Raw genomic sequence first — 24,865 nt, 5'->3', positions numbered from 1 at the left:
CTATGAGTAAATTAACAAAGAGCATTATTGCTGGATGGTATGGTAGGAGTGGGCTTGCTCTGTGGCTCAGCAGTAAAGAATCTACCTACAGTGCAGACGACAAGGCTTTCAATACCTGGGTTGGAAATATCCCCTGGAGGAGGAAATGGCCACCCACTCTGGTATTCCTGCCTAAAATATCCTATGGACAGAGGAGCCTGGTGGACTACAGCCCAACAGGTTGCAAAGCGTTGGACATAACTGAGTGACTGAGCACACATGATAAGAGTACCTTTAGGTTTCTTTGTTTGTTTTTTTGGCCTACCTTGAGGCTTGCAGGATCGTAGTTCCCCAAACCAGAGATTGAATCCAGGCTCCTGGCAGTGGAAGCTCAAAGAGTACATTTAGTTTTGTTAAAAAACTTACAGGCCGTCTTCCAGAGCATCTGTACCATTTTGCATTCCCAGCAGCAGTAAATGAAAATTTCTGTTCTCCACATCTTTGTCAGCAGCTGGTGTTGTCAATGTTCTGGATTTTGGCATTCTAATAGTGATGTCTCATTGTTTTAACTTGAAATTCTCTAGTAACATATGATATGAAGCTTCTTTTTATATTTATTTGCTATCTATATATCTTCTTTGATAAGGTATCTATTAAGGTCTTTGGCCCATTTTGCAGTGGAGTTGTTTTCCAGCAGCAGCAGTATATTTTGGATAGCAGTCCTTATTAGATAACATGTTTTGTTAATATTTTCTCCCAGTCTGTGACTTATCTTCTAATTCTCTTGATTTTGTCTTTCACAGAGCAATGACTTTTAATTTTAAGGAAGCCCACCTTATCAATATTTTTATCACTGCTTGTGTATTTGAGCTTATATCTAAAAAGGCATCACCATACCCAAGGTCATCTAGGTTTTTTTTAATTATGTTGTCTTCTAGGAATTTTATAGTTCTCCATTTTACATTTAAGTCAGTGATCTATAAACTCAACAATCAGTTTGTTGATAACCATAAAATAATTTCCTGGAAATTTGATTGGGTTGCTTTGAATCTATGGATCAAGCTGAGAAGAATTGACACCCAAATGGTATTTGTCTTCCTATCCAAGAACATGGTATATCTTTCCATTTACAGTTGATCTTTGAACAGCATGAGTTTGAACTGTGTGTGTCCACTTACACTTGGATATATTTCCGTAGTAAATAATATATTACTAAACACAATCCATGTTTGCTTGAATTTGTGAATGTGGAGCAACAGTGGATACAGAGGACCAGCTGTAAGTTATACATGGACTAGCTCCTGCATTGCTCAGGGGTCAGTTCTTTTTTGGTCCTTTGCTTTCACTCATCAGTTTTATAGTTTTTCTCATACAGATCTTGTATATATTTGTTAGATTTGTACTTAGGTATTTGTGCTTTTCATACTGTTTGTGTTCATGGGGTTCTTGGAGTGGTTTGCCATTACCTCCTCCAGCCAGGAGGCTTATCGCTCCTTTACAGATAGCTGAGGAAAGAAGACGAAAGCACTGGAGAAAAGGGAAGGATACACCCAACTGAATGCAGAGTTTCAGAGAATAGCAAGGATAGATAAGAATGCCTTCTTGAATGAACAATGCAAAGAAGACAATAGAATGGGAAAGACGAGATCTTTTCAAGAAAATTGTAGATATCAAGGAAACATTTCATACATAGATGGACATGATAAAGGACACAAACAATAAGGACCTAGCAGAGGCAGAAGAGATTAAGAACAGGTGGCAAGAACACACTGAAGAAATATACAAAAAATCTTAATGACCCAAATAACCACGATGGTATGGTCACTCACCTAGAGCCAGACATCCTGGAGTGTGAAGTGCAAGTGGGCTTTAGGAAGCATTACTACAAACAAAGCTAGTGGAGATGATAGAATTCCAGCTGAGCTATCTAAAATCCTAAAAAATGATGCTGTTAAAGTGCTACACTCAATATGTTAGCAAATTTGGAAAACTCAGGACTGGCACAAGACTAGAAAAGGTCAGTTTTCATTCCAATCCCAAAGAAGGATAGTGCGAAAAATTGTCAAGCTACCATACAGTTGCATGCATTTTGCGTGGTAGTATGGTTATGCTCAAAATCCTTCAAGCTAGGCTTCAAAAGTACATGAACCAAGAACTTGTGGATGTACCTGCTGGGTTTAGAAAAGGCAGAGGAACCAGAGATCAAATTGTCAACATCTGCTGGATCATAGAAAAAGCAAGGAAATTCCAGAAAAACATCTACATCTGCTTCATTATCTACGCTAAAGACTGTGTGGATCACAGTAAACTGAAAAATTCTTAAAGAAATGGGAATGCCAGACCACCTTACCTGTCTTCTGAGAAACCTGTATACAGGCCAAGAAGTAACAGTTAGAACTTTATGTGGAACAACTGACTGGTTCAAAATTGGGAAAGGAGTACAACAAGGCTGTATATTGTCACTCTGCTTATTTAACTGTATGCAGAGTACATCATGTGAAATGCTGGGATGAAGATTACCAGGAGAAATATCAGCAACCTCAAATATGCAGTCATTTTTCTAATGACAGAAAGTGAAGAGCAACTTCACTCTTGCTGAAGGTAAGAGAGAGAAAAAAAACTGGCTTAAAACTCAACATTCAAAAAACTAAAATCATGGTATCCAGTCCCATCACTTCATGGCAGATAGAGGGGGGAAAAGTGAAAACACTAACTGATTCTGTTTTCTTGGACTCAAGAATCATCATGCACAGTGACTGCAGCCATGAAATTAGGACACTTGCTCCTTCCAAGGAAAGCTATGAAAAACCTAGACAGCATATTAAAAAGCAAAGACATTAATTTGCCAACAAAGGTCCATATAGTCAAAGCTGTGGTTTTTCCAGTAGTCATGTACAGATGGACCATAAAGAAGACTGAGCACTGAAAAATTAATGCTTTCGAATTGTGGTCCTGGAGAAAGTCCTTTGGACAGCATAGAGATCAAACCAGTCAATCCAAAAGGAAATCAACCCTGAATATTCACTGGAAAGACTGATGCTGAAGCCAAAGCTCCAGTACTTTGGCCAGTTCATGTGAAGAGCTGACTTACTGAAAAAGACTCTGATGCTAGGGAAAGACTGTGGACAGAAGAACAAGGGCAACAGAGTATGAGATGGTTGGATGGCATCGCGGACTCAATGGACATGAATTTGAGCAAACTCAGAGATAGTGAAAGACAGGGAAGCCTGGCATGCTGCAGTCCATGGGGTTCTTGGTTAACATGCTGTTTAAGCCTGGCTTGAAGGCTTTTGAGTTTTACCTTGCTAGTATGTGAAATGAGCACAGTTGTGCAATAGTTTGAGTATTCTTTGGGATTGGAATGAAAACTGACCTGTTCTAGTCCTGTGGCCATTGCTGAGTTTTCCAAATTTGCTGGCATATTCAGTACAGTGCTTTAATAGCATCATCTTTTAGAATTTGTATGTATTAATATTCTTCATTTTTTAAGTCACCATTCTCCTGGTTTTCTTTGGTTCTTTGTTCATGGCTTCCTATAAAAAAATAGAGGAAAACAACAGAAGGGGAAATACTAGAGATCACTTCAAGAAAATTAGCGATACCAGGGGAACATTTCATGCAAAGATGGGCTCGATAAAGGACAGAAATGGTATGGACCTAACAGAAGCAGAAGATATTAAGAAGAGGTGGCAAGAATACACAGAAGAACTGTACAAAAAAGATCTTCACGACCCAGATAATCACGATGGTGTGATCACTCACCTAGAGCCAGACATCCTGGAATGCAAAGTCAAGTGGGCCTTAGAAAGCATCACGACGAACAAGGCTAGTGGAGGTGATGGAATTCCAGTTGAGCTATTTCAAATCCTTACAAGATGATGCTGTGAAAGTGCTGCACTCAATATGCCAGCAAATTTGGAAAACTCAGCAGTGGCCACAGGACTGGAAAAGGTCAGTTTTCATTCCAATCCCAAAGAAAGGCAATGCCAAAGAATGCTCCAACTACCGCACAGTTGAACTCGTCTCACATGCTACTAAAGTAACGCTCAAAATTCTCCAAGCCAGGCTTCAGCAATACGTGAACTGTAAACTTCTGACGTTCAAGCTGGTTTTAGAAAAGGCAGAGGAACCAGAGGTCAAATCACCAACATCCGCTGGATCATGGAAAAAGCAAGAGAGTTCCAGAAAAACATCTATGTCTGCTTTATTGACTATGCCAAAGCCTTTGACTGTGTGGATCACAAGAAACTGTGGAAAATTCTGAAAGAGATGGGAATACCAGACCGCCTGACCTGCCTCTTGAGAAATTTGTATGCAGGTCAGGAAGCAACAGTTAGAACTGGACATGGAACAACAGACTGGTTCCAAATAGGAAAAGGAGTATGTCAAGGCTGTATATTGTCACCCTGCTTATTTAACTTATATGCAGAGTACATCATGAGAAATGCTGGGCTGGAAGAAGCACAAGCTGGAATCAGGATTGCCAGGAGAAATATCAATAACCTCAGATACGCAGATGACACCACCCTGATGGCAGAAAGTGAAGAGGAACTCAAAAGCCTCTTGATGAAAGTGAAAGTGGAGAGTGAAAAAGTGGGCTTAAAGCTCAACATTCAGAAAACGAAGATCATGGCATCTGGTCCCATCACGTCATGGGAAATAGATGGGGAAACAGTGGAAACAGTGTCAGACTTTATTTTTCTGGGCTCCAAAATCACTGCAGATGGTGACTGCAGCCATGAAATTAAAAGACGCTTACTCCTTGGAAGGAAAGTTATGACCAACCTAGATAGCATATTCAAAAGCAGAGACATTACTTTGCCAGCAAAGGTCCGTCTAGTCAAGGCTATGGTTTTTCCTGTGGTTATGTATGGATGTGAGAGTTGGACTGTGAAGAAGGCTGAGCGCCGAAGAATTGATGTTTCTGAACTGTGGTGTTGGGGAAGACTCTTGAGAGTCCCTTGGACTGCAAGGAGATCCAACCAGTCCATTCTGAAGGAGATCAGCCCTGGGATTTCTTTGGAAGGAATGATGCTAAAGCTGAAACTCCAGGACTTTGACCAGCTCATGTGAAGAGTTGACTCATTGGAAAAGACTCTGATGCTGGGAGGGATTGGGGGCAGGAGGAGAAGGCGACGACAGAGGATGAGATGGCTGGATGGCATCACTGACTCGATGGACGTGAGTCTGAGTGAACTCCGGGAGTTGGTGATGGACAGGGAGGCCTGGCGTGCTGCGATTCATGGGGTCTCAAAGAGTCGGACATGACTGAGCGACTGAACTGAACTGATGATGCAGGAGACCCAGGTTTGATCCCTGGGTCAGGAAGATCCCCTGGGGAAGGAAATGGCAACCCATCCAGTACTCTTGCCTGGAAAATCCCATGGATGGAGGATCCTGGTAGGCTGCGGTCCATGGGGTCGCAAAAAGTCAGACCTGACTGATTGACTTCACTTTCACTTTAAGTTGCTTTTATTGGGGAACCAAGCTTCAAAATTTGTTTCTTCATCTCTTTTGCTGATTCCGCCTCCCATGGAAACTATATAATTCATGGATTATCTACACAGCTTACTTCTCCCTTACTGTTTGTTGTGTGTTTTGTGACTTTAGTGAAACTCTTTTATTTTATATCTATTAACTCAAATAGAACTTAGACACTTTTAGAACTTCAGATATAGTGAGTTCTGTGCAGTGTAAGGGTTTATCTTTCTAATGGAAGAAAAAAAGGTGATAGTACTTGGTTAAAACATATTTTAAGTTTAGTTTTGGAATATTGGTATAGATTTCTAATGCCTGTATTACTTGAAGGCCCAGGATGGATACTTTGGATGATTTAATTCACATCTAGATTAATAAGTTGCTATTGCTGCTGCTTTTTAAAAAAGAAAAAATACATCAGTTATCAGTGAAAGGAAGGCAAGGTTTTTAGCATGGATGATTACACATGTTTCCTTTTTCATGTAGCAAATAAATGCTTGTCACTATGTCAGGTTAGTCTATCATTTTTATTATGTTTATGGATTGGTGTTTTACTATACAAATAAACGTTTTCTTTTTCCATCAATTTGAGGTTTCTTTTCCTCATTATTGGATTCGAATTTTGCATTTTAGTTAGAAATACCACCAAAGTATTGTTGTATCTAAGTGCATCATATCTGTTGGTATTGTTGTTCAGTTGCTCAGTTGTATCCATCTCTTCGTGACCCAGTGAACTGTAGCATGCCAGGCTTACCTGTCCTTCATCATCCCTCTCAAGAGTTTGCTCAGACTCTTGTCCATTGCGTCCGTGATGCCATTCAACCATCTCATCCTCTGTCGTCCCCTTCTCCTCCTGCCTTCAATCTTTCCCAGCATCAGAGTCTTTTCCAGTGTCAGCTCTTTGCATCAGGTGGCCAAAGTATTAGAGCTGCAGCATCAGTCCTTCCAGTGAATATTCAGGGTTGATTTCCTTTAGATTTGCCTGATTTGATCTCCCTGCTGTCCAAGGGACTCTCAAGAGTCTTCCTCAGCACCACAGTTTGAAGAAATAAATTCTTCAGCAGTCAGCCTTTTTCACTGTCCAGCTCTTACATCCGTATATGACAACTGGAAAAACCACAACTTTGACTATATGGACTTTTGAGAGCAAAGTAATGCCTCTGCTTTTTAATATGCTGTCCAGGTTTGTCACTGCTTTTCTTCCAAGGAGCAAGCGTCTTTTAATTTCATGGCTGCAGTCACTGTCCACAGTGATTTTGGAGCCCACGAAAATAAAGTCTGTTACTGTTTCCACTTTTTCCCTGTCTATTTGCTATGAAGTGATGGTACTGGGTGCCATGATCTTCATGTTTTGAGTGTTGAGTTGTTGGGGTAGGATGTTATTTTGTCCCACAGTAAATGATAATTTTGGTTATTTGGTGGTGTCTGCTGTGCTTTATCCCCACTCCATTGTTCTTGCCTAGGGAATCCCAGGGACAGGGGAGCCTGTCACCCAGAGTTGGACATGACTGAAGCGACTTAGCAGCAGCAGCTGTGCTTTATTGAAGTTAAAACTTTGGATTTAATAACTTTGACCCATGAAACTTGTCAGTGGATTTTTGCTACCTTTTTTGCGTGTTTGTGTGTTTGTGCTCAATCGCTCAGTTGTGTCCAACTCTTTGCAGTCCTATGACTACAGCCTGCCAGGCTCCTCTGTCCATGGGATTTTCCGAGCAAAAATACTACTGGAGTGATCTGCCATTTCCTTCTCCAGGGGATCTTCCCTTACCTTTATTTTCATGAATTTCTCAATGTTGACTTGTTTCCTGCAATGTGAGGTACATTTTTTTTCCCCTTTCACATCTTCGTATGTAAAGATATTTGTGAAATTTATAAAACAAAATATTAATAAAATAATTTAACCTGATGAAAATTAGAAGGGATTAATATATTGTCCCATACAAGCACCTTTGATATTGCTCTGGAAATAAGTTTGACAGAATCCACTATTCTGTTCTTTTTTTTCCTCCTTGTGATCAGAAGAGTACAATGCCTTATCAAATTGAGTCTCTTTTAGAAGTTTCCCATTGAACATAGGGATAGGTTTGGGGCTGATGATACAAATCTTGGTTCTTCGGTTGTCCCAAAAATCCCTGCAGCTCGTCTTTTGTGTGTGTGTGTGTCTAATTTCTTTATGTTCTTTAGACTGGATAATTTCTGTTGTTTGTCTTCAAGATCACTTGCTCATTTCTCTGTCATCATTTGTTGTTGATAGCATTCAGTGAATTTGTTGTTTCTGTTCCTGTATTTCTGGTTCTAAAATTTCCATTTTGTTGTTCTTTATATTTCTGTTTCTTTGCTGAAACTTTCTGTTAGGAAGTTTGTTTCACGTGTGTTTATAATTGTTCACCAGAGTGTTTTATGATGCTTTGAAATCCTTATCAGATAGTTCCACAACTGACATCTTTGCATTGGTGTCAATTAATTGTCTTTTCTCATTCAGGTTGAGATTTTCTTGATTCTTGAAATGATGAATGATTTTCATTTTATTATGTTTTTATTCTAGATTTTGAATAGTATGCTGTGAAACTTTGAGTCTTATTTAAATCTATTTTTAACAGGCCTCCTCTGACACTGTACTAGCCGAGGAGGAAGGCTGCCTCATTACTACAAAGTGAGGCTAGAAGATTGGACTCCCCACCCTGCTTGATCTCCACCAGCCTCTGTTGACCATTGTGGTGGAGAGGGGAGGGTACCTCTTACGTCAAGGTGGTAGTTAAAACTTCAGACTTCAGTCAGCCCTTGCTGACATCTTGAAAGGGGAAGGGACACCTTTGTTGCTGCTGGCTAAAGTAGAATTCTGCTTGGTTGCCATTGTTGTGAATGAGGAGGAGTAGGTTCCACGATGTTTGGCTGGAGTAGGGCAGTAATTAAAAAATGATTTTGCTTGCTAATCTACACCTTTCCCAATCCTTTCACCAGAGAGAGCAGGCTTTTCTTGTTGGTTTTCTGAGTGGTGGTTTATTGTTGTTTTTATTTTTTTGCCTGTGTTCATCAGTGTTTCTGGGTTGCAGGCTTCTCTGTTGCCTAGTCTAGGGAATATAAGGCAAAAAGTAAACCCAGAGAACTCAGTCATGTTGTTTTTCAGGTTCTTAGAGTTGCTGTTAATTCACCTTCTCTTCACCTTTCGGTGTCTTTTGGTTTTTTTCAATATATCACAGTCAGGAAATTAGATGTATTTAGTAAAAGAAATAGGAAGAATGTTTCTTCTCACTTTTTGCATGGAACTGAGTAGCCTAACTGGTGTAAAATTAAAATAGTCCATTGTGAACTTACTTTAAATGAAATGTTCAAAATTATTTTGTTCCTAAAAATATTTACCACCATATTTTGTAAGTCACTAAGTTGTACATAAGGTTAAGTATATTCTTTGTTGTACTTATATATGCATGTATAAAAGTCTCTTTCTTTATTTTAGGATTATGTACTGAAGGACTCTACCGTGTTAGTGGGAACAAAACTGATCAAGACAATATTCAAAAGCAGTTTGATCAAGGTAAAAAGATAATTATATAAGGCAAGATTATCATTTTGTTAGTTTCCTTATTGAAATTTCATATGAAAACCTCCTTAAGATTATGTATTATGGAAGAAAGTTTTGAAGTAGTATTAGGAGTATTTAATCAAACAGATACAAGAGTCAAGAAACAGGAGAGCTGTAAATCCATTAGCACAATTGGAAAAGCAGTAAATTGAGTTATGATGCATCATCATCTTTGTGTATGCAGATTTACCTTTAAGTGCAATTTGAAAGTGTTTTTTTTTTTTTTCATGATACTGTGCCAACTGACTAATTAGGGATTTTTTAAAAAGCTGAATTTCCTACTCATATTAAATTAATTCTATATGAGATCAAAGATTTAAGTGAAAAAAATGAAAACTGTATGTACTAGGGAGAAAAATGAGTGAATATTTTTATAATCTTGCAGTAGGGAGAGGCCTAAACTTAACATGAAACCTAGTAAGCATGAACAAGATGATAAACTGGACTGCTTAAAAATGTAAAAACTTCTGTATGGAACAGTGGATAAAACAAAATCAGGAGAAAAACTGCAAATCTAGGGGGGCTATGGACTTTCTTTGCTAGATTAAGCAATTTATTTCAGAAGAACAACATACATATGAAAATATGCTTAGCCTCTGTCAGTTATAAATAAATAAAAATTAAAACAAAAAGATTGTATTTATTATGAGAATGGAAAAGATTATTGGTAGGGCATAGGCAAACAGGTATGTTGTATATTATTGGTTATGGGTGCTTTATATAGCTTTTGCTGGAGAAATTCCATTTGTAAATATTTGTTACAAGTCTTCGTGTAAGCCTACCAAGAAATTCATTGCAGCATTGTTTGTATTTTGTTTTAAAGGTGGGGAGTCCACTCATGTTTACAAGCAGAATACTAGATAACCATATAAAATAACAAAGATTATATATGTTGAAATGGTAAAATTGTTGAGTGTTGGAGAAGGGGGTGTGTATGCTTTGCTTTGAAAGAGTATTGTTAGTGTTTCACTTTTTAAAAGTATTTTGTTACAAAAACTGTTTAGACTTTATCAAATCCTTACAATTTTACTTCTAAGTAATAAAGGAAGAATAATCAGTACCAGGGTCTCTTGATTTAGACTTTCTGGTTTTGTTTTGTAGTTCTACCACTTACTGTGCTAAGTTGATTCAGTTGTGTCCAGCTATTCGCGACCCTATTGTCTGCAGCCCGCCAGGCTCCTCTGTCCATGAGATTTCCCAGGCAAGAATACTGGAGTGGGTTGCTGTGCCCTCCTTCAGATCTTTCCAACCCAAGGATCAAATCCACATCTCTTACATCTCCTGCATTGGCAGGCGGGTTCTTTACCACTAGAGCCACCTGGGAAGTCATTTACTGTCTTTGTGATCTCTGGAAGTTAATCTTTCTAAACAGCAACTTTTTAATCTGGAATTGGGCTTCCCTTGTGGCTCAGATGGTAAAGCGTCTGCCTATAATGCGGGAGACTAGGGTTCGATCCCTGGGTCGTGAAGTTCCCCTGGAGAAGGCAGTGGCACCCCACTCCAGTATTCTTGCCTGGAAAATCCCATGGACGGAGGAGCCCGGTAGGCTACAGTCCATGGGGTTGCGAAGAGTTGGACACGACTGAGCGACTTCACTTTGCTTCAGAATGGGAATGATAAAAATAACCGAAGAATAATGAGATAATGCATATGATGAATTTTCTGTGCCAGACACTGTGTTAAATGTTCACTGGGTAGCTTATATTTCAAGGAATGTAGCCTGCCTAAGGAAGTAAGCATTAGTAAATACAAGTTTTTAATCATAAAATCTTTATAGTTTTTTTAAATGAAATAAATCTAAATCTTCAGTAATAGAATATTATGTAAATTTTGTGTCTGGGAGAATGTTTTATAGTTGTTAAAATTGTTTATGTGTGGAACAAAATGTAAAGATTGGTGATTCTTGGTTAAGGGTATGTGTGAGTTCCTTATATTTTTATTATTATTGCAGAATTTCTACAAGCTTGAAATTGCAATGAAATGTTTCCTGCTCCCTTAAAAATTATTTAAAAGAAATTTTAATAACCTTGGATAATGCCTTAAAATTGAATATAAAATATATATGTGATTCATCTTTTTTTTTTTTTTTTTCAAATGAGCAGAAAAGGGATGAAAGGAAACATGCTAAAGTATAAACAGTGATTATCTCTTGATTATGGGGGTACTTTTTTCTTTATCATAAGTATTCATTGTATTTATAAAAGGAAAATAAGACTTTAAAATAGCAAATTAACCTTATAATACACCTTTACTGTGTTCTGTTCTTATTTATTTAAAGTCAGAACTTCACTGATAAGTGTTTAAAGTATTTTATATTAAAATTTTTAAAGTATAAGTTAAAAAGTTGAAGCTTGAATTTATATGTATGATTCCTATCTTTGTGTCTCTGTTTCCTTATGACGTCTTTTAAAAATAGCTTACATTAAACAAAATGTTTTAAGAGAAGAGAGATGTTAAATAATATTGCCTGTATACTAATAAGCCTAACAGGTTTTTTTATTGTAACAGAAAATGCTCCTTGCTTGGTTTTCTCTTTGATTATCTACAGTTTTATCAGGCAAACTTACATTAAAACAATGGGGGAGAGATGAATCTGCCTTTAAATAAAGGTGATCAATGAGAAGACTTAAATATCTTTGGATCTTCAAATACCCATTTAGCTTACTTCTCTTGTTATAAATTTAAATTTATTATAATTTTTAATTTCAATTTTTGTCTTGTAGATCATAATATCAGTCTAGTATCAATGGAAGTAACAGTAAATGCTGTAGCTGGAGCTCTTAAAGCTTTCTTTGCAGATCTACCAGATCCTTTAATTCCATATTCTCTTCATCCAGAGCTACTGGAAGCAGCAAGTAAGTATAAGCCTTTTTTTTTTTTTGAGTGGGATGATGATAGTGGGGTTTGTACATTGGTTGCTATGTGTTAAAAGAGGTCATTCAGTAGAATGTGTAGCAAATAAAAATTCAGCTTCTAGAGCTGTCTGTTAAAGTTCTTTCCCTTTAAATACTTTTAGCTAGCCTCCTAGATAACTAGGTGCTCCTAGAAGTTAGATCATAGTGCTAGAAGTTTGAGGTTTGTGTTTGAATCAAACTCAAAGGCATTGTAGGAAAAAGAAATTAATTCTTCAAATGAATGTATCTGTAACGTACTTCAGTAAAGTATGTTTTTTTTTTAAATACGTTTTAAGTCAAAGAAATTAACTTTGGCCTCATGTCTTAAGTCAGTTTTTGAGAGAGAGAGACAGGAAAATGAGGATCTATTCAGTATTGATTCTTACTTGGCATAATCATTCATCCAGATGTTTCCACTTAGCAGATACTCATTTGTTATCTGGAAAATGAGGGAAAAAAGGTCTATTTGACTGTCAGGTAACCTAGTGCTTGATCCTTACTGTGTTCTCAATATTTAGTTTCTAAATATTTCTCATCAGTATGTCCTTCTGATTCCAAGTCTTCAGGCTCTTTAGAGTGAAGTTACTTTCTTACGATTTTGATTGTTAGAGTTCTCAGTTAATTTTCTTTTAATTAAAATCCACTTCAATATATTGGCACACGATCCAGTTGCCTTATACATAGTCGCATATATAAACTGAGAAAATGGTCCATTTGATAGCTTAGATTTTCTTACTTTTTGACTGTAAACAATAGCCTTAGAACTTTCCTAGTTAGGAAATTATTGAGGGCTGATTTAGAAGTAATATGTGGCAAATGAGAAATTTGTTAGTACTTGGTTTTGGGGCTTCCCTGGTGGCTCAGATGGTAAAGAATCTGCCTGCAATGTGGGAGATCTGGGTTTGATCCCTGGGTCAGGAAGATCGCCTAGAAAAGGGAATGGCTACCCACTCCAGTATTCCTGCCTGGACAATCCCATGGACAGAGGAGCCTGGTGGGCTGCAGTTCATGGGGTCGCAGAGTCAGACACAGCTGAGTGACTAATACACAGTAAGTGGTATTCATACTACCTGCCATGAGTTGCTATGCAGATTGGACCCCTCCAGAGGAACCCACTGTTATTTTGGAAGAAAGAAGTGAATGAAGAAGAGAAGCAGTAAGGGTGCTCTCTTCTCTCCTCCTATTTATTGCAGAACTGCCTTTCAGTTATCCTGTTTCATAATTTGCATAAGTTTGAAAAGTAACTGACCGCTGTAGTGATTGTGAAAAAAGATGTTTGATAAGCTAAGTGAATTATAAATAAGTATATGGTGATGCTTTAAATCAGGTGCTGGCAAACTGACCTGTGGGCCAAAAATGCAGCTTGCCATCAGTTTTCAGAAGGCTTCAAGTTAAGAATGTTTTTTTTACATTTTTAAATGGTTGAAAATGTTAAAAGAAAAAATTATATGATATGTTAAAATTATATGAAATTCAGATTTTTTTTTTTAAGTTCTGTTGGAACAAAGCCACTCTTGTTGCATATTGTCTATGGCTGCTTTTGTACAACTGCAGAGTTGAATAGTTTCACCCACAAAGCCTAAAATATTTACTCTTTGTACCATGAATATTAAGAGCTTAACAGATTTATTAGTAATTAGTTGATTCTAAGTCAGTATCTAGTTAGATGTTGCTTTAAAAAATTACTAATACACGATTTCGCCATCCCCAAGTTACTCAGTTATTAGCTTTGTGAAGAGTCTTACTGTAATGAATGATAATCTATTTATTAGCAGATTCTTTACATTTTCCTTATTTTTGTTTACCTCTCCTAACATATTTCATATACATTCTTGATTGTTTTATACAATAAGCATAGCAAGAAGCTTTATCAGTATTTTTTAATGTCTGTGTTTCATACAAATTCCTCACTACTTTTACAGAAATCCTGGATAAAGCAGAACGTCTTCATGCACTGAAAGAAATTGTTAAGAAATTTCATCCTGTTAACTATGATGTATTCAGATATATAATAACACATCTAAACAGGTATTTTTATTTTTTGTTTTTGCAAGTAAAATGCACTACAGATTTCAACATGTAACTATAAATTGGATAATTTTAAGATAGAGACAAACTAAACATACAGTTCAATTTTGAATCTCTAGATCATTTTTTCCTGGATTTGTAAAATAGGTTTTTCATCAAGCTTTTTAAAGAAAGATATATGACCCTTTTAGTATACGTAATGATTTTATAAAAAGTAAGTGTGGTGAGTACTTTTTTTTTTGTCATTGCTATTCTATAACGGTTCTTTCCTATAGAATCTTAGAATTTTAGTTACAAAATGACATGTAGATAATTAACCAAATCAACCTGTTTGAAGTTGGAATAATTGAGATTTAAAGAGAGAAATCATATGCTCAAGTGGCACATCTTACGATTAGAATCCAAATTTTATTAAGTGGTTTGATTCCCTCTTCTTTTGTGCAATTTCTTTTGTATATCTTGCTTGTTTTGTTTAGATAGTCTTCATAGTGAAAGTCTATTAGAAACTTGAATTCATATTACCATCCTTCTTGACTGAAATGTATAACATTATCCAATATCAAAAACCTTAAATAATGTAGAGCTTCAAGTTCATGCTTTTCTCTATAAAGAAACTCTTGCCAATATCATTTGTTAAATGAAAGAAAATATTGATATTGTATAATGGGATAAACCTCAAGACTTTGGAGTTAAATAGATTTGGTTTTGAAATGTTTTTAGTTCTGTGGCCTTGAACAAATTTTTTAACCCTTCCTAAGTCTTGAAAATCACTGCAGATGGTGACTGCAGCCATGAAATTTAAAAGATGCTTACTCCTTGGAAGAAAAGTTATGACCAACCTAGATAGCATATTCAAAAGCAGAGACATAACTTTGCCAACAAAGGTCCATCTAGTCAAGGCTATGGTTTTTCCCACTGGTCATGTATGGATATGAGAATTGGACTGTGAAGAACGCTGAGCGCCGAAGAATTGATGCTTTTGAACTGTGGTGTTGGAGAAGACTCTTGAGAGTCCCTTGGACTGCAAGGAGATCCAACCAGTCCATTCTAAAGGAGATCAGCCCTGGGATTTCTTTGGAAGGAATGATGCTAAAGCTGAAACTCCAGTACTTTGGCCACCTCATGCGAAGAGTTGAAGTATTGGAAAAAATGCTAGGAGGGATTGGGGGCAGGAGGAGAAGGGGACGACAGAGAATGAGATGGCTGGATGGCATCACCAACTCGATGGACCTGAGTCTGAGTGAACTCCGGGAGTTGGTGATGGACAGGGAGGCCTGGCATGCTGCAATTCATGGGGTCACAAAGAGTCGGACACAACTGAGCGACTGAACTGAACTGAAGTCTTGATTTTCTTGACTGTATAAGAGTGAGAAGAATAACACCTCACAGAGTTGTTATTGAGACTGAGAGTCCACCTTTCACAATATTTTCTACTAACATTGTAATGAACTCGTTTGGTTTTTTTAAGCTAATAACATCAGTGTCCAAAACAAGTACATTTCAGTCTGTAGCTCTTAAAAGAGAATATTAAAGTTTTGTTGTTTTCAGTGTAGCATAAAATTATAAACATTTCTAGTAACTTCTCTGAAATCTCCCTCTCTGAGAAAATACCAGCATATATAACATTGCAGTATAGGTAGTGGAATTTCCTCTTTTGAAAATGACCATACAGATGGTTCATGCTTTAACAGATGTGTACAGGGTACTAGAAGAGAGATTATCTCGTATGGAATGTTGGGATGGTATATGAACATATTATTTTATAGTTTGAAGTGCTGAAATAAGAATTAAACTTCATTAAAAAATAATATGGAAAAGGGACAAAGGGAAGAGCATGTTCAAAGAACCATGTGCTGGTCCACCATCAGTATTACGTTAGACACCTAGTGTGTTTGACTCCAGTGATACAACAGTTAGTGACAACAGGCACGTTTGATACATTGAGGAATAGCAAAGAAGCATACGTTGCTTGAGCAGAGTGAAGCACAGGACAGTACTACTCAGAGTGTAACCTATGGACTAGCTTTAGTCCTCAAAATATTTTCACAAGGAGGTTGCTTTCATGTATATCACTAATTTCAATGTTGAGTTCAACTGACATTTGTAGAGGTTGGTGTAGGGAGTAAGTGTCAGTGAAAAAAAAACATTGCATGATTGTTTCTCTGAATGGTGTGGGGAGCCACTAGAAAGTAGAATAGAGAAATTGTATCATCAGACTTAAATTTTAAAAGAAATACTCAATTATTGACGATAATGGGTTTACTCTTTGTGCCATGTACTCTTACAAGTGCTATACAGATATCAGTAAATAAAATAATCACACGTTTCATGGAACTTACATTTTAGTATAAGAAATAAATGATAGATATATAATAGGTGGTTGACAGATTGCAAAAATTAATCCATAGAGTTGTTCTTTAAATATATTCTCTTTCACCTTCCATATTCAGTGAGTTACTGTGTCAAATTAGTTTTTTTTCTTAATTATTTTTCCTTTTCATTCCTCTGCCACTGCTTTAGTTTTAATTTCATCATTTCTCATTTAGGGAACTCGAGTTTTTCATTGAGCTCTCTCTGCCAGTTTTTCTTTCTCCTTTGATCACAATGCCAGAGTGATCGTTTTGAAAACTCTTTCTGTAAAGATCACTTATATCCTGAAGAAAAAAATCCAAACATTAACATTAAGTGGCCTAGTTCTAACTTATTCTGTTAAATTTCCTTTCTGTTTCCACCACGTTATTATTACAGTGCCACTGTATTAAACTGATAGCATTTAACAAAAAGTATCAATTTGTGCCTGGCTTCTTCTCACATCTTAACATGACTGCCTTAGTCTTTCTCAAAATTCAGTCCTGAAACCAGCAGCATCAGCAAAAACCTGGGCACTTGTTAGGAATGCAAATTAACAGACCCAACTCAAGACATAATTATCAATCTTGTGTTTTAACAGGCCCTCCAGAAGATTCTGATAGACACTGAGAACCACTGGGAAGTGGTGGTTTTTTTTTTTTAATGTTGATTTACAATGTTATGTTGGTTTCAGATGTTCAGCAAAGTGATTCAATTACATACTTTCTCAGATTCTTTTCCATTATATGTTATTATGGAATATCAAACATAGTCCCTGTACTATACAGTAGGGTCTTATCATTTTTTGTATTTTATATGTAGTAATGTGTATCTGTTAATTCCAAAGTCTTCATTTATTCCTCTCCTGCCCTTTCCCTTTTGGTAACCATAGGTTTTCTATGTCTGTGAATCTTGTTTCTGTTTTGAACAAATAAGTTCATTTGTATCATTTTATTTTTTAGATCCTACATATAAGTGATACTGTATGGTATTTTTCTCTTTCTGACTTAACTTTGCTTAGTATGTCTCTAGGTCCATTCATTAACTACAGATAGCATCATTTCATTCTTTTTTATTCCATTGTGTATATATATTTACCATATTTTTATCCTTTCATCTTTTGATAGACACTTAAGTTGCTTCCATGCCTTAGCTTTTGTAAATAATGCTGCTGTGAACACTGGGGTGGATATGTAATTTCAGTTTAGAGTTTTCATCTTTTCTGGATGTATGCCCAGGAGTGGGATTGCTGGATCATATGGCAACTCTAATATTTTAAAAAACCTCCATACTGTTCTCCATGGTAGCTGCACCAATTTACATTCGCACCAACAACAGTTTAGGAGGGTTCACTTTCTGCAACACCCTGTTCATCATTTATTATTTGTAGACTTTTGATGATGGCCATTCTGAGTAGTGTGTGATGGTATCTCAGTATAGTTTTAATTTGCATTTCTCTAATAATTAGTAATGTTGAGCATGTTTTCATGTGCCTATTGGTCATCTGTATGTCATTGGAGAAATGTCTATTTAGGTTTTCTGCTCATTTTTGATTGGGTTTGTGTTTTGTTTTGTTTTTTTTTTTTGCTACTGAGTTGTATGAACTATTTGTGTATTTGAAATTAACTTCTTGTCAATCACACTGTTTGCAAATATTTTCTCCCATTCCATAGGTTGTCTTTTCATTTTGTTTATAGTTTCCTTTGCTATGCAAAAGCTTGTAAGCTTGGTTAGATCCCATTTATTTTTGCTTTCATTTCTATTACCTTGGGCAGCTGACCTGAGAAAGTGTTGCTGTGATTTATGTCAGAGAATAAGGCTTCCCAGGTGGCTCAGTGGTAAAGAATCTGCCTGCCAATGCAAAAGACACAGGTTTGAACCCTGGGTCAGGAAGATCCCCTGGAAAAGGAAATGGCAACCCACACCAGTATTCTTGCCAGGGAAATCTCATGGGCAGAGGGGCCTGGTGGGCTACAGTCCATGGGGTCACAAAGAAGTCAGATAGAACTTAGCGACTAAACGACAATGTCAGAGAGTGTTTTGCCAATGTTCTCGTCTAGGAGTTTTATGGTGTCATGTCTTACATTTAAGTCCAATGCCGTTTTGACTTCTTTTTTTTTTTTTTTTTTGTATAATGTGAGAAAGTGTTCTAACCTCACTGATTTACATGTGGCTGTCCAGCTCTCCTACTTGCTGAAGACACTGTCTTTTCTCCATTGGGTATTCTCCTTTGTTGAAAATTAATTGTCCATAGATATGTGGGTTCATTTCTGGGCCCGCTGTTCTGTTCCATTGATCCATGTGTCTGTTTTTATGCCAATACCATGCTGTTTGATTACTTTAGCTTTCTAGTATTTGAGAACCACTGTTGTGACTGAAGTACTCTTCCTAGTATTTTACTAACACCCATTACCCTTTACTCAACTCAAACATTACCTCCCTTTTGTTTGTTTTGACTCAACAATTAGACTTGCCCAGGTTCATGTCTTTCAGATTTATAGGCATTTTCAGAATTTTTATTTGACTACCACATAGACATACCTGACTGGGCCCCACTATACAGTGTATTTTAAGAAAAGGTTGATTTTATTCTGATTATTCTAATTTAGTCTCTTAACAAAAGATAATGCCTTTTTTAACACAGAACACATGTTTTTAGGGCATTTATTTTACCTTGGATGAACAATTCCTATGTTTGGGGATGTGGGTCCTTTGGTTTAAGTTTTAAACTTTTTGATATGCATAGTTAAGTATAAAATTTTCCTGCTACTTTGCGTATTGAGCTATTTCTTTATGTGTGAAATGAGAGGGTTGGATAAAATATCTAAAACTTCCTCCCCATTTAATAATTTTGAGTTAAAATTCAAGATTTGCTTCTTCTTGATTTTTATGTATGGTGGTAGTAATGCTCACATATTTAAAAGACTGTAAGTGCAAATTAGTAATATATGGTCATTTGTAAATTATTTATTGTTAAATCATAAGAGTTTTAAGGTAGAATGTGCTTCTGTGAACTGTTGTCATTGAAATTTGTGATGATGTGCAAGGTAGTTGATGATTAAAAAGATTGTTTTTTTAGAATACTAGAAACTTTTTTTTGAAAGTTAAAAAGTCTCCTGATTGGAAGTAGAATAATTTTTCTGGAAGTAAAAACCATCTTTGATTCTCATAAGAAATGGATTTTACTGCTGTCTTCTGTTATTAGAATGTAGTTGAACATGGAATGCACAAGAAGAAAATGTTTCAAATTTGAAGTTAAGATTTAAAAAAAGAAAAAGTAAAGCCAAATCATCTGAAATAATTTCCAACTCATGAATTCTTTAATTGTAATGAATTTTGACTGGTTTCTAATTGTTCTTTTATATCATAATTTCAGGGTCAGTCAACATAATAAAGTCAACTTAATGACAGCAGACAACTTATCCATCTGTTTTTGGCCAACTTTGATGAGACCTGATTTTGAAAATCGAGAATTTCTGTCTACCACCAAGATCCATCAATCCGTTGTTGAAACATTCATTCAACAGTGTCAGTTTTTCTTTTACAATGGAGAAATTGTGGAAACTGCAAACACTGTGGCTCCAGCGCCGCCTTCAAACCCAGGACAGTTGGTAGAACCAATGGTACCACTTCAGTTACCACCACCATTGCAACCTCAGCTGATACAACCACAGTTACAGACGGATCCTCTTGGTATTATATAAGTAAGAAGGATTGCAGACAGCCTGAAATTGGACAGAAGAAAATCTAGACATGCATGTTTCAGGGTTCAGTAGTATACTTCATGTTTCTTACAGATAATTCACATTCAAAATGATGAGACATTTCCTCTTTGAACTGTATGGTATTCCTTACTCATTTACATTACAAAACTAAGACCATGTGATAAGCATGACTGAGAGGTTTAATTTTTATAAACAAAAATAGCTATAAAATACAAAGCTGCTGTTGCATGCAACCTTATTGCAATCAGTATATCATTCCTGTGGCATTTTCTGTCACATTATATTGTGAATAAAATTTTTCTATAGAAATTAAATGATTTAAAAACTCACGTATATGAAACATTTAATGCTTTCCAGCCTGCTTTATGGCTGGTTTTGTTATTTGATGTGTTAATTTGAGCAACTTAATTTACTTTTAGTAGTCTGTGTAGATAACTAAAAAGCCCAGTTAAGTATTTTATTATTTCAGGCTACTTATGCCATGCTTGGGATGTTGTTTGAAGGAAAGAAAAATACATTTAACATATTTCTGCACCTTCATCTTCTAAGTAAACCTGTGGATGATTTGATGGGGGTAAATGAAAATATTTCTTGTACACACATACCAAGGACATGCTTGTGGCTAAAGTGAGTTGATAATGTTGTGCAAAGGATAGTTGTCACCAACTCATTTCTTTGTAGTCCATAATGAAACCAACATCTTGTATACTGTTAATTCTGTAAACAGATGCATGTTCAAAAGATCTATTATGGTCTTGTAATCTTAATCTAATATATTTTAGATATTTTAATTTTTTCCCTCTTGGGAAATACATTTAGTATAGTGTAGAAAATACTTCATGACATTTTCATATAAGGTTATATAACTTTTCATACATAAACATGAAATTTGTTGTAGAAAATTCTTTAAACCAAACATTTTAATCTAGGACTTCAATTTAATCTGTCCCTTGAATCTATTTTTATGTGGCCCTTAAAAAAACATATCCAAAAATCCATTGCTAATATAGCAATAAAAATACTTTGGGTACTGACAGCCTCTTTGGAGTATGTATATATAAAGTTGCAAACTTGTATTCATATTCTTTCTGTGATATGTTGTACTAAAATCCAAAGTGGCTTTTGCACCGTTTTGTAAAACAATTATTTTCCTTTGATGTTGGTACCAGATTTGCTGTAAATGACTGCTGCTTTGGAGGTTAAACATTTTGTTAGCAAAGTTACAACCAGAACACTAAATTACGGATAAAATTTTCAGAATTAAGTGGCATAGGTAAATTTTGATAGGATTTATTCAAAATTTGTTCATTATCAAACCATGCCCTTTTTTTTTCCCAGAAAGGAAAAAAAAATGTGGGTTTTTGTTGCTAGGTTATATTTTGTGTAGTAAAGAAAAATTTCTTCAGTCCATGTTGTAATCTTCATACTGCAATTTTAAGGTTGTCTAATGTATACTATAGTAAATAGATGATTTTGAGATTTGATGCTCCTAAGAGTTTGATTTGCTCCATTTTTTCCTAAAATAAATACTGTCTTTCCCAACTGTTATGTCCTAGGTATTGTACTTCTAATTTTGACTTCAGAATCAAGATGTTGACATGAACCAGGCTGCTGTGGAAGTACATGTATATTATAAATTATCTTATTTGTGTTATACTCTTACATGTTATTATCTTTTCTAAGAAAACAAAGTCCCTATTATTCCTATTGCAAAGCACACAGGAATTAAGAAAGTACAGTAATTTTTAAAAAGAAAAATCTGGTAAATGTAGTATTCTTGTTCTATATTACTTATGCCTATTGTCTATATAGCTTTAATTTATAGCTGTCAGTTTAACATCAGCATGTCTGGCAAAGAAAATTAAACTGTAAGAGTTTTATAAACTGTTTCTAGGTTGCTAAAGAATTTATTTTTCTACTATATATGGTATAGACAAAGCTCAAAACTATGTACAGGAAAAAAGCCTGACTATTTCTTTTGGATGTAGGCTGAAAAGAGAATTTTCAGAACTGTTCATGTCTTCAGTTCATTCGGTCATAACTTTGCTATTGTAATATGTGAATCCCAGTTTATTTAAGCTATTCTCTTTTATACTGTGTTAATTTAACTTTCATGTACATTTAGTGCAACTTTTGTTATTAAAACTAGCATTTACCATTTTCCACATTTACTACCTTACACCTTCCCCAAAATTTATCTCCACTTTTCTATGCATTCTATAATTGATTTGAAAAGTTTCATAGCGGATCATTTAAAATTCTGCTTTTGGTTCAGTTAACCAATAGGTTACAGTTAATTGATAATTAAAATACAGTTTAAAGCTCAGTCTGTTACACTGAATTGATTGCGTTTGTTTTTGCCAAGGGTTTAGATATGTTTTTTAATGTTAGATAAGTAATTCTACAAGCAAAATAATATAATGAAACTTTTTTCTGGTAAGTTACTGGAAGGTTTCACTGTTTTAGGGACCTGTCATATATGAAACTTCTTAAAGGATGAAAAGAATATTAGATAGTCTCGTAATTATGGGTAAATATTAAGGCATTATATTTTACAGTTTTAAATAAAATTCCATCTACACACATGTTGGCATCGTTTCATTTAAGCTTCAGTGCTTATTTCAATATTGTACTTAACACTATCTAGATTAGCAATATAAAGAAGCATAGTGGAACTGTCTAAATTTTCAGTAGATTTATGGGAAATCAAATTCTCTTCAACAGACACTTATTTAGGATATACAGTTAATTTTAGAACAAAATTCCAGGCAAAATATATTTTCATTTGAAATGGTATTTGTTAGTAGTGCTTTCTCCCTCTAATATTTACAATGTAAATAATGTAGGTACCAGCAATCTAACTTAGCCAAAAAGCAGCTTTTATTTTCCATACTGTATGTAAATAGTATAGACCTTTTTTTTTTTTTGAGGTACTGGAATTTAATTTCTTATATCTCTTGGATAGTAACAGAAGGGAACAGTTGGATTAAGAACTTAGGCCTTAGCTTACATGGTGATTTTTAGTTTTTTTATACGGTAATAATTGTGATGCTATTTGTCAATTGGATATAAATATATATATAATTTTAAAAAGTCAAAGTGCTTTGTTTCTTTGTTTATAATGTAATTTTTTGTGCTTCACCAACAGGATGCTGCAGTAAATTTAATATCAGTGAAGCTTCTGTGTAAAGAATGCTATGAATAAAACATTAAGAAGCTATGTGATTTTAAGTTATAGTTGCCTCTAATTTTACCATTTCATTGGTAAAAATCAACTTTTTTTTTTTTTCATAAAATAGGAAAATATTTTTTAAATTATGTCAGTATGGTGACATAATTTACTTTGAGAATTGTGTTATTGAGCTTTTACTGTACCATGAGAGGAGATCCAAAATCTGTTATGTATGTATACCTACAGATGATAATTTTAAAATGTTTGGAAAAACAAGGTTGCACAGGTTTCTTAGCTATGGCTAGACATTATTTTGAGGTACTGGAAATATTGGAAGCCTATTCTAGTTTATAACAGAGGTGCTGACACTGAAGAATATAATATTTTTGTTTTCTTCATGGTTCATGAATATTACAGTCAAATTTATGGGACTATGTTACCAGATTCTACGGATCTGGTGAGGTCAGTGACCTGAATGATGACTGTGTATGTTTTATCTTAAGTTTAATCCTTTTAACTACCTTAATTCTTAGGCTGAACAATTTCTGATTTACTTCAAAACTTTGTATCACATTTTAAATCTTTTATTGTGTCTGAACTCTGGAAGTTCTCAGAAGCCTTTCAGTTTATCAAATGTCTGAAAATAAAGTTTTCTAAGATTGAGTAAGGGAAGGAACTACTCTTCAACACTGACTTCTTATGGTAGGGTCTGCGTGTAGTTGAGAAGACTCTTCAAGCATTAATAACGTCTGATATCCAATGTCCAGTCATTAGAAGTGATCCAAGTACCATGATCTCTTAAGGTAGTTAAAGTCTACTGACTAATGAACTTTGGGGATATTCACTACTTAGCTGATCTCATCATCATTCCTATGAGCATGATTCCATTTTTTCCCCCTTACAGTGTTCGTTTTCTCTCTGTGCTGTTGGGATCGAGGAATTGGTAAGGTTTTATCTCTGGTGCAGGGCTGGGTGGGAAAGATCCACAGTTCTCATGTTGTTTAAATCTTAAAGTGTTCGATATTAATCTTTTATAGAAATCTTTCAGGATCTTAGCTTGATGTATTAAATTTTAAATCTTGAAATTAATGCAGTGTTGGCAGTTCTGGTTTAGTTACTTTTACTCATCATTGGAAGAGTGCCAAAACCTGCAGTAGAATGGACTTCTGCTGTAAGTAGATGCCAGGGAATTTATAGTTTAGAACAACCTGATACTTGTTTATTCCCACAGTATAGATTTTCTGTTCAGCTTTATTTGCCTTATAAAATTTATTCTGAACTGTTTAATAATGGTTCTTGTTCTAATAGCTTGTCTGATACTTTCCCCTGGTATTAAAACGTATTTTTTCAAATTTCTTTCTATTTTGTATTAAATCTTAATCCCAGTATACATGATGTTGGATTAGGAGTTGACATATTTACTAATTGCTTAGTAATTCATCCAAATTAGTTATGTATCAGTACTCACCAGAGCTTCCCAGGTGGCTTAGCAGTAGAGAATCTACCTTCCAATGCAGGAGCCCCAGGAGACACGTGTTTGATCCCTCGATGGGGAAAATCCCCTGAAGGAGGAAATGGTAATCCACTCCAATATTCTTGCCAGGATAATCTCATGGACAGAGGAGTCTGGCAGGCTATACAGTCCATGGCGTCGGCA

At 35.6% G+C, this 24,865-nt stretch overlaps 1 protein-coding gene across 2 annotated transcripts in view; it reads left to right on the top strand.

Moving 5' to 3' along the window:
- The window catches only part of ARHGAP5 (Rho GTPase activating protein 5), a 65,589-nt gene extending 42,454 nt beyond the window's left edge, over positions 1-23,135 (top strand). For both annotated transcript variants that reach the window (XM_006056263.4, XM_025271245.3), the window contains exons 3-6: positions 8,915-8,992; positions 11,764-11,895; positions 13,857-13,962; positions 19,688-23,135. In XM_006056263.4, the coding sequence (XP_006056325.1) occupies positions 8,915-8,992; positions 11,764-11,895; positions 13,857-13,962; positions 19,688-20,015 (644 nt within the window). In that variant the 3' untranslated portion in view covers positions 20,016-23,135. The remainder of the gene's footprint in view (positions 1-8,914; positions 8,993-11,763; positions 11,896-13,856; positions 13,963-19,687) is intronic.
- The last annotated feature ends 1,730 nt before the right edge of the window (positions 23,136-24,865 follow it).

Source organism: Bubalus bubalis, chromosome 20, assembly GCF_019923935.1.
Source record: "Bubalus bubalis isolate 160015118507 breed Murrah chromosome 20, NDDB_SH_1, whole genome shotgun sequence".
Taxonomy (NCBI): domain Eukaryota; kingdom Metazoa; phylum Chordata; class Mammalia; order Artiodactyla; family Bovidae; genus Bubalus; species Bubalus bubalis.
Note: the sequence above shows the minus strand (reverse complement) of the source record. Positions and strands in the feature narration are given on the sequence as shown.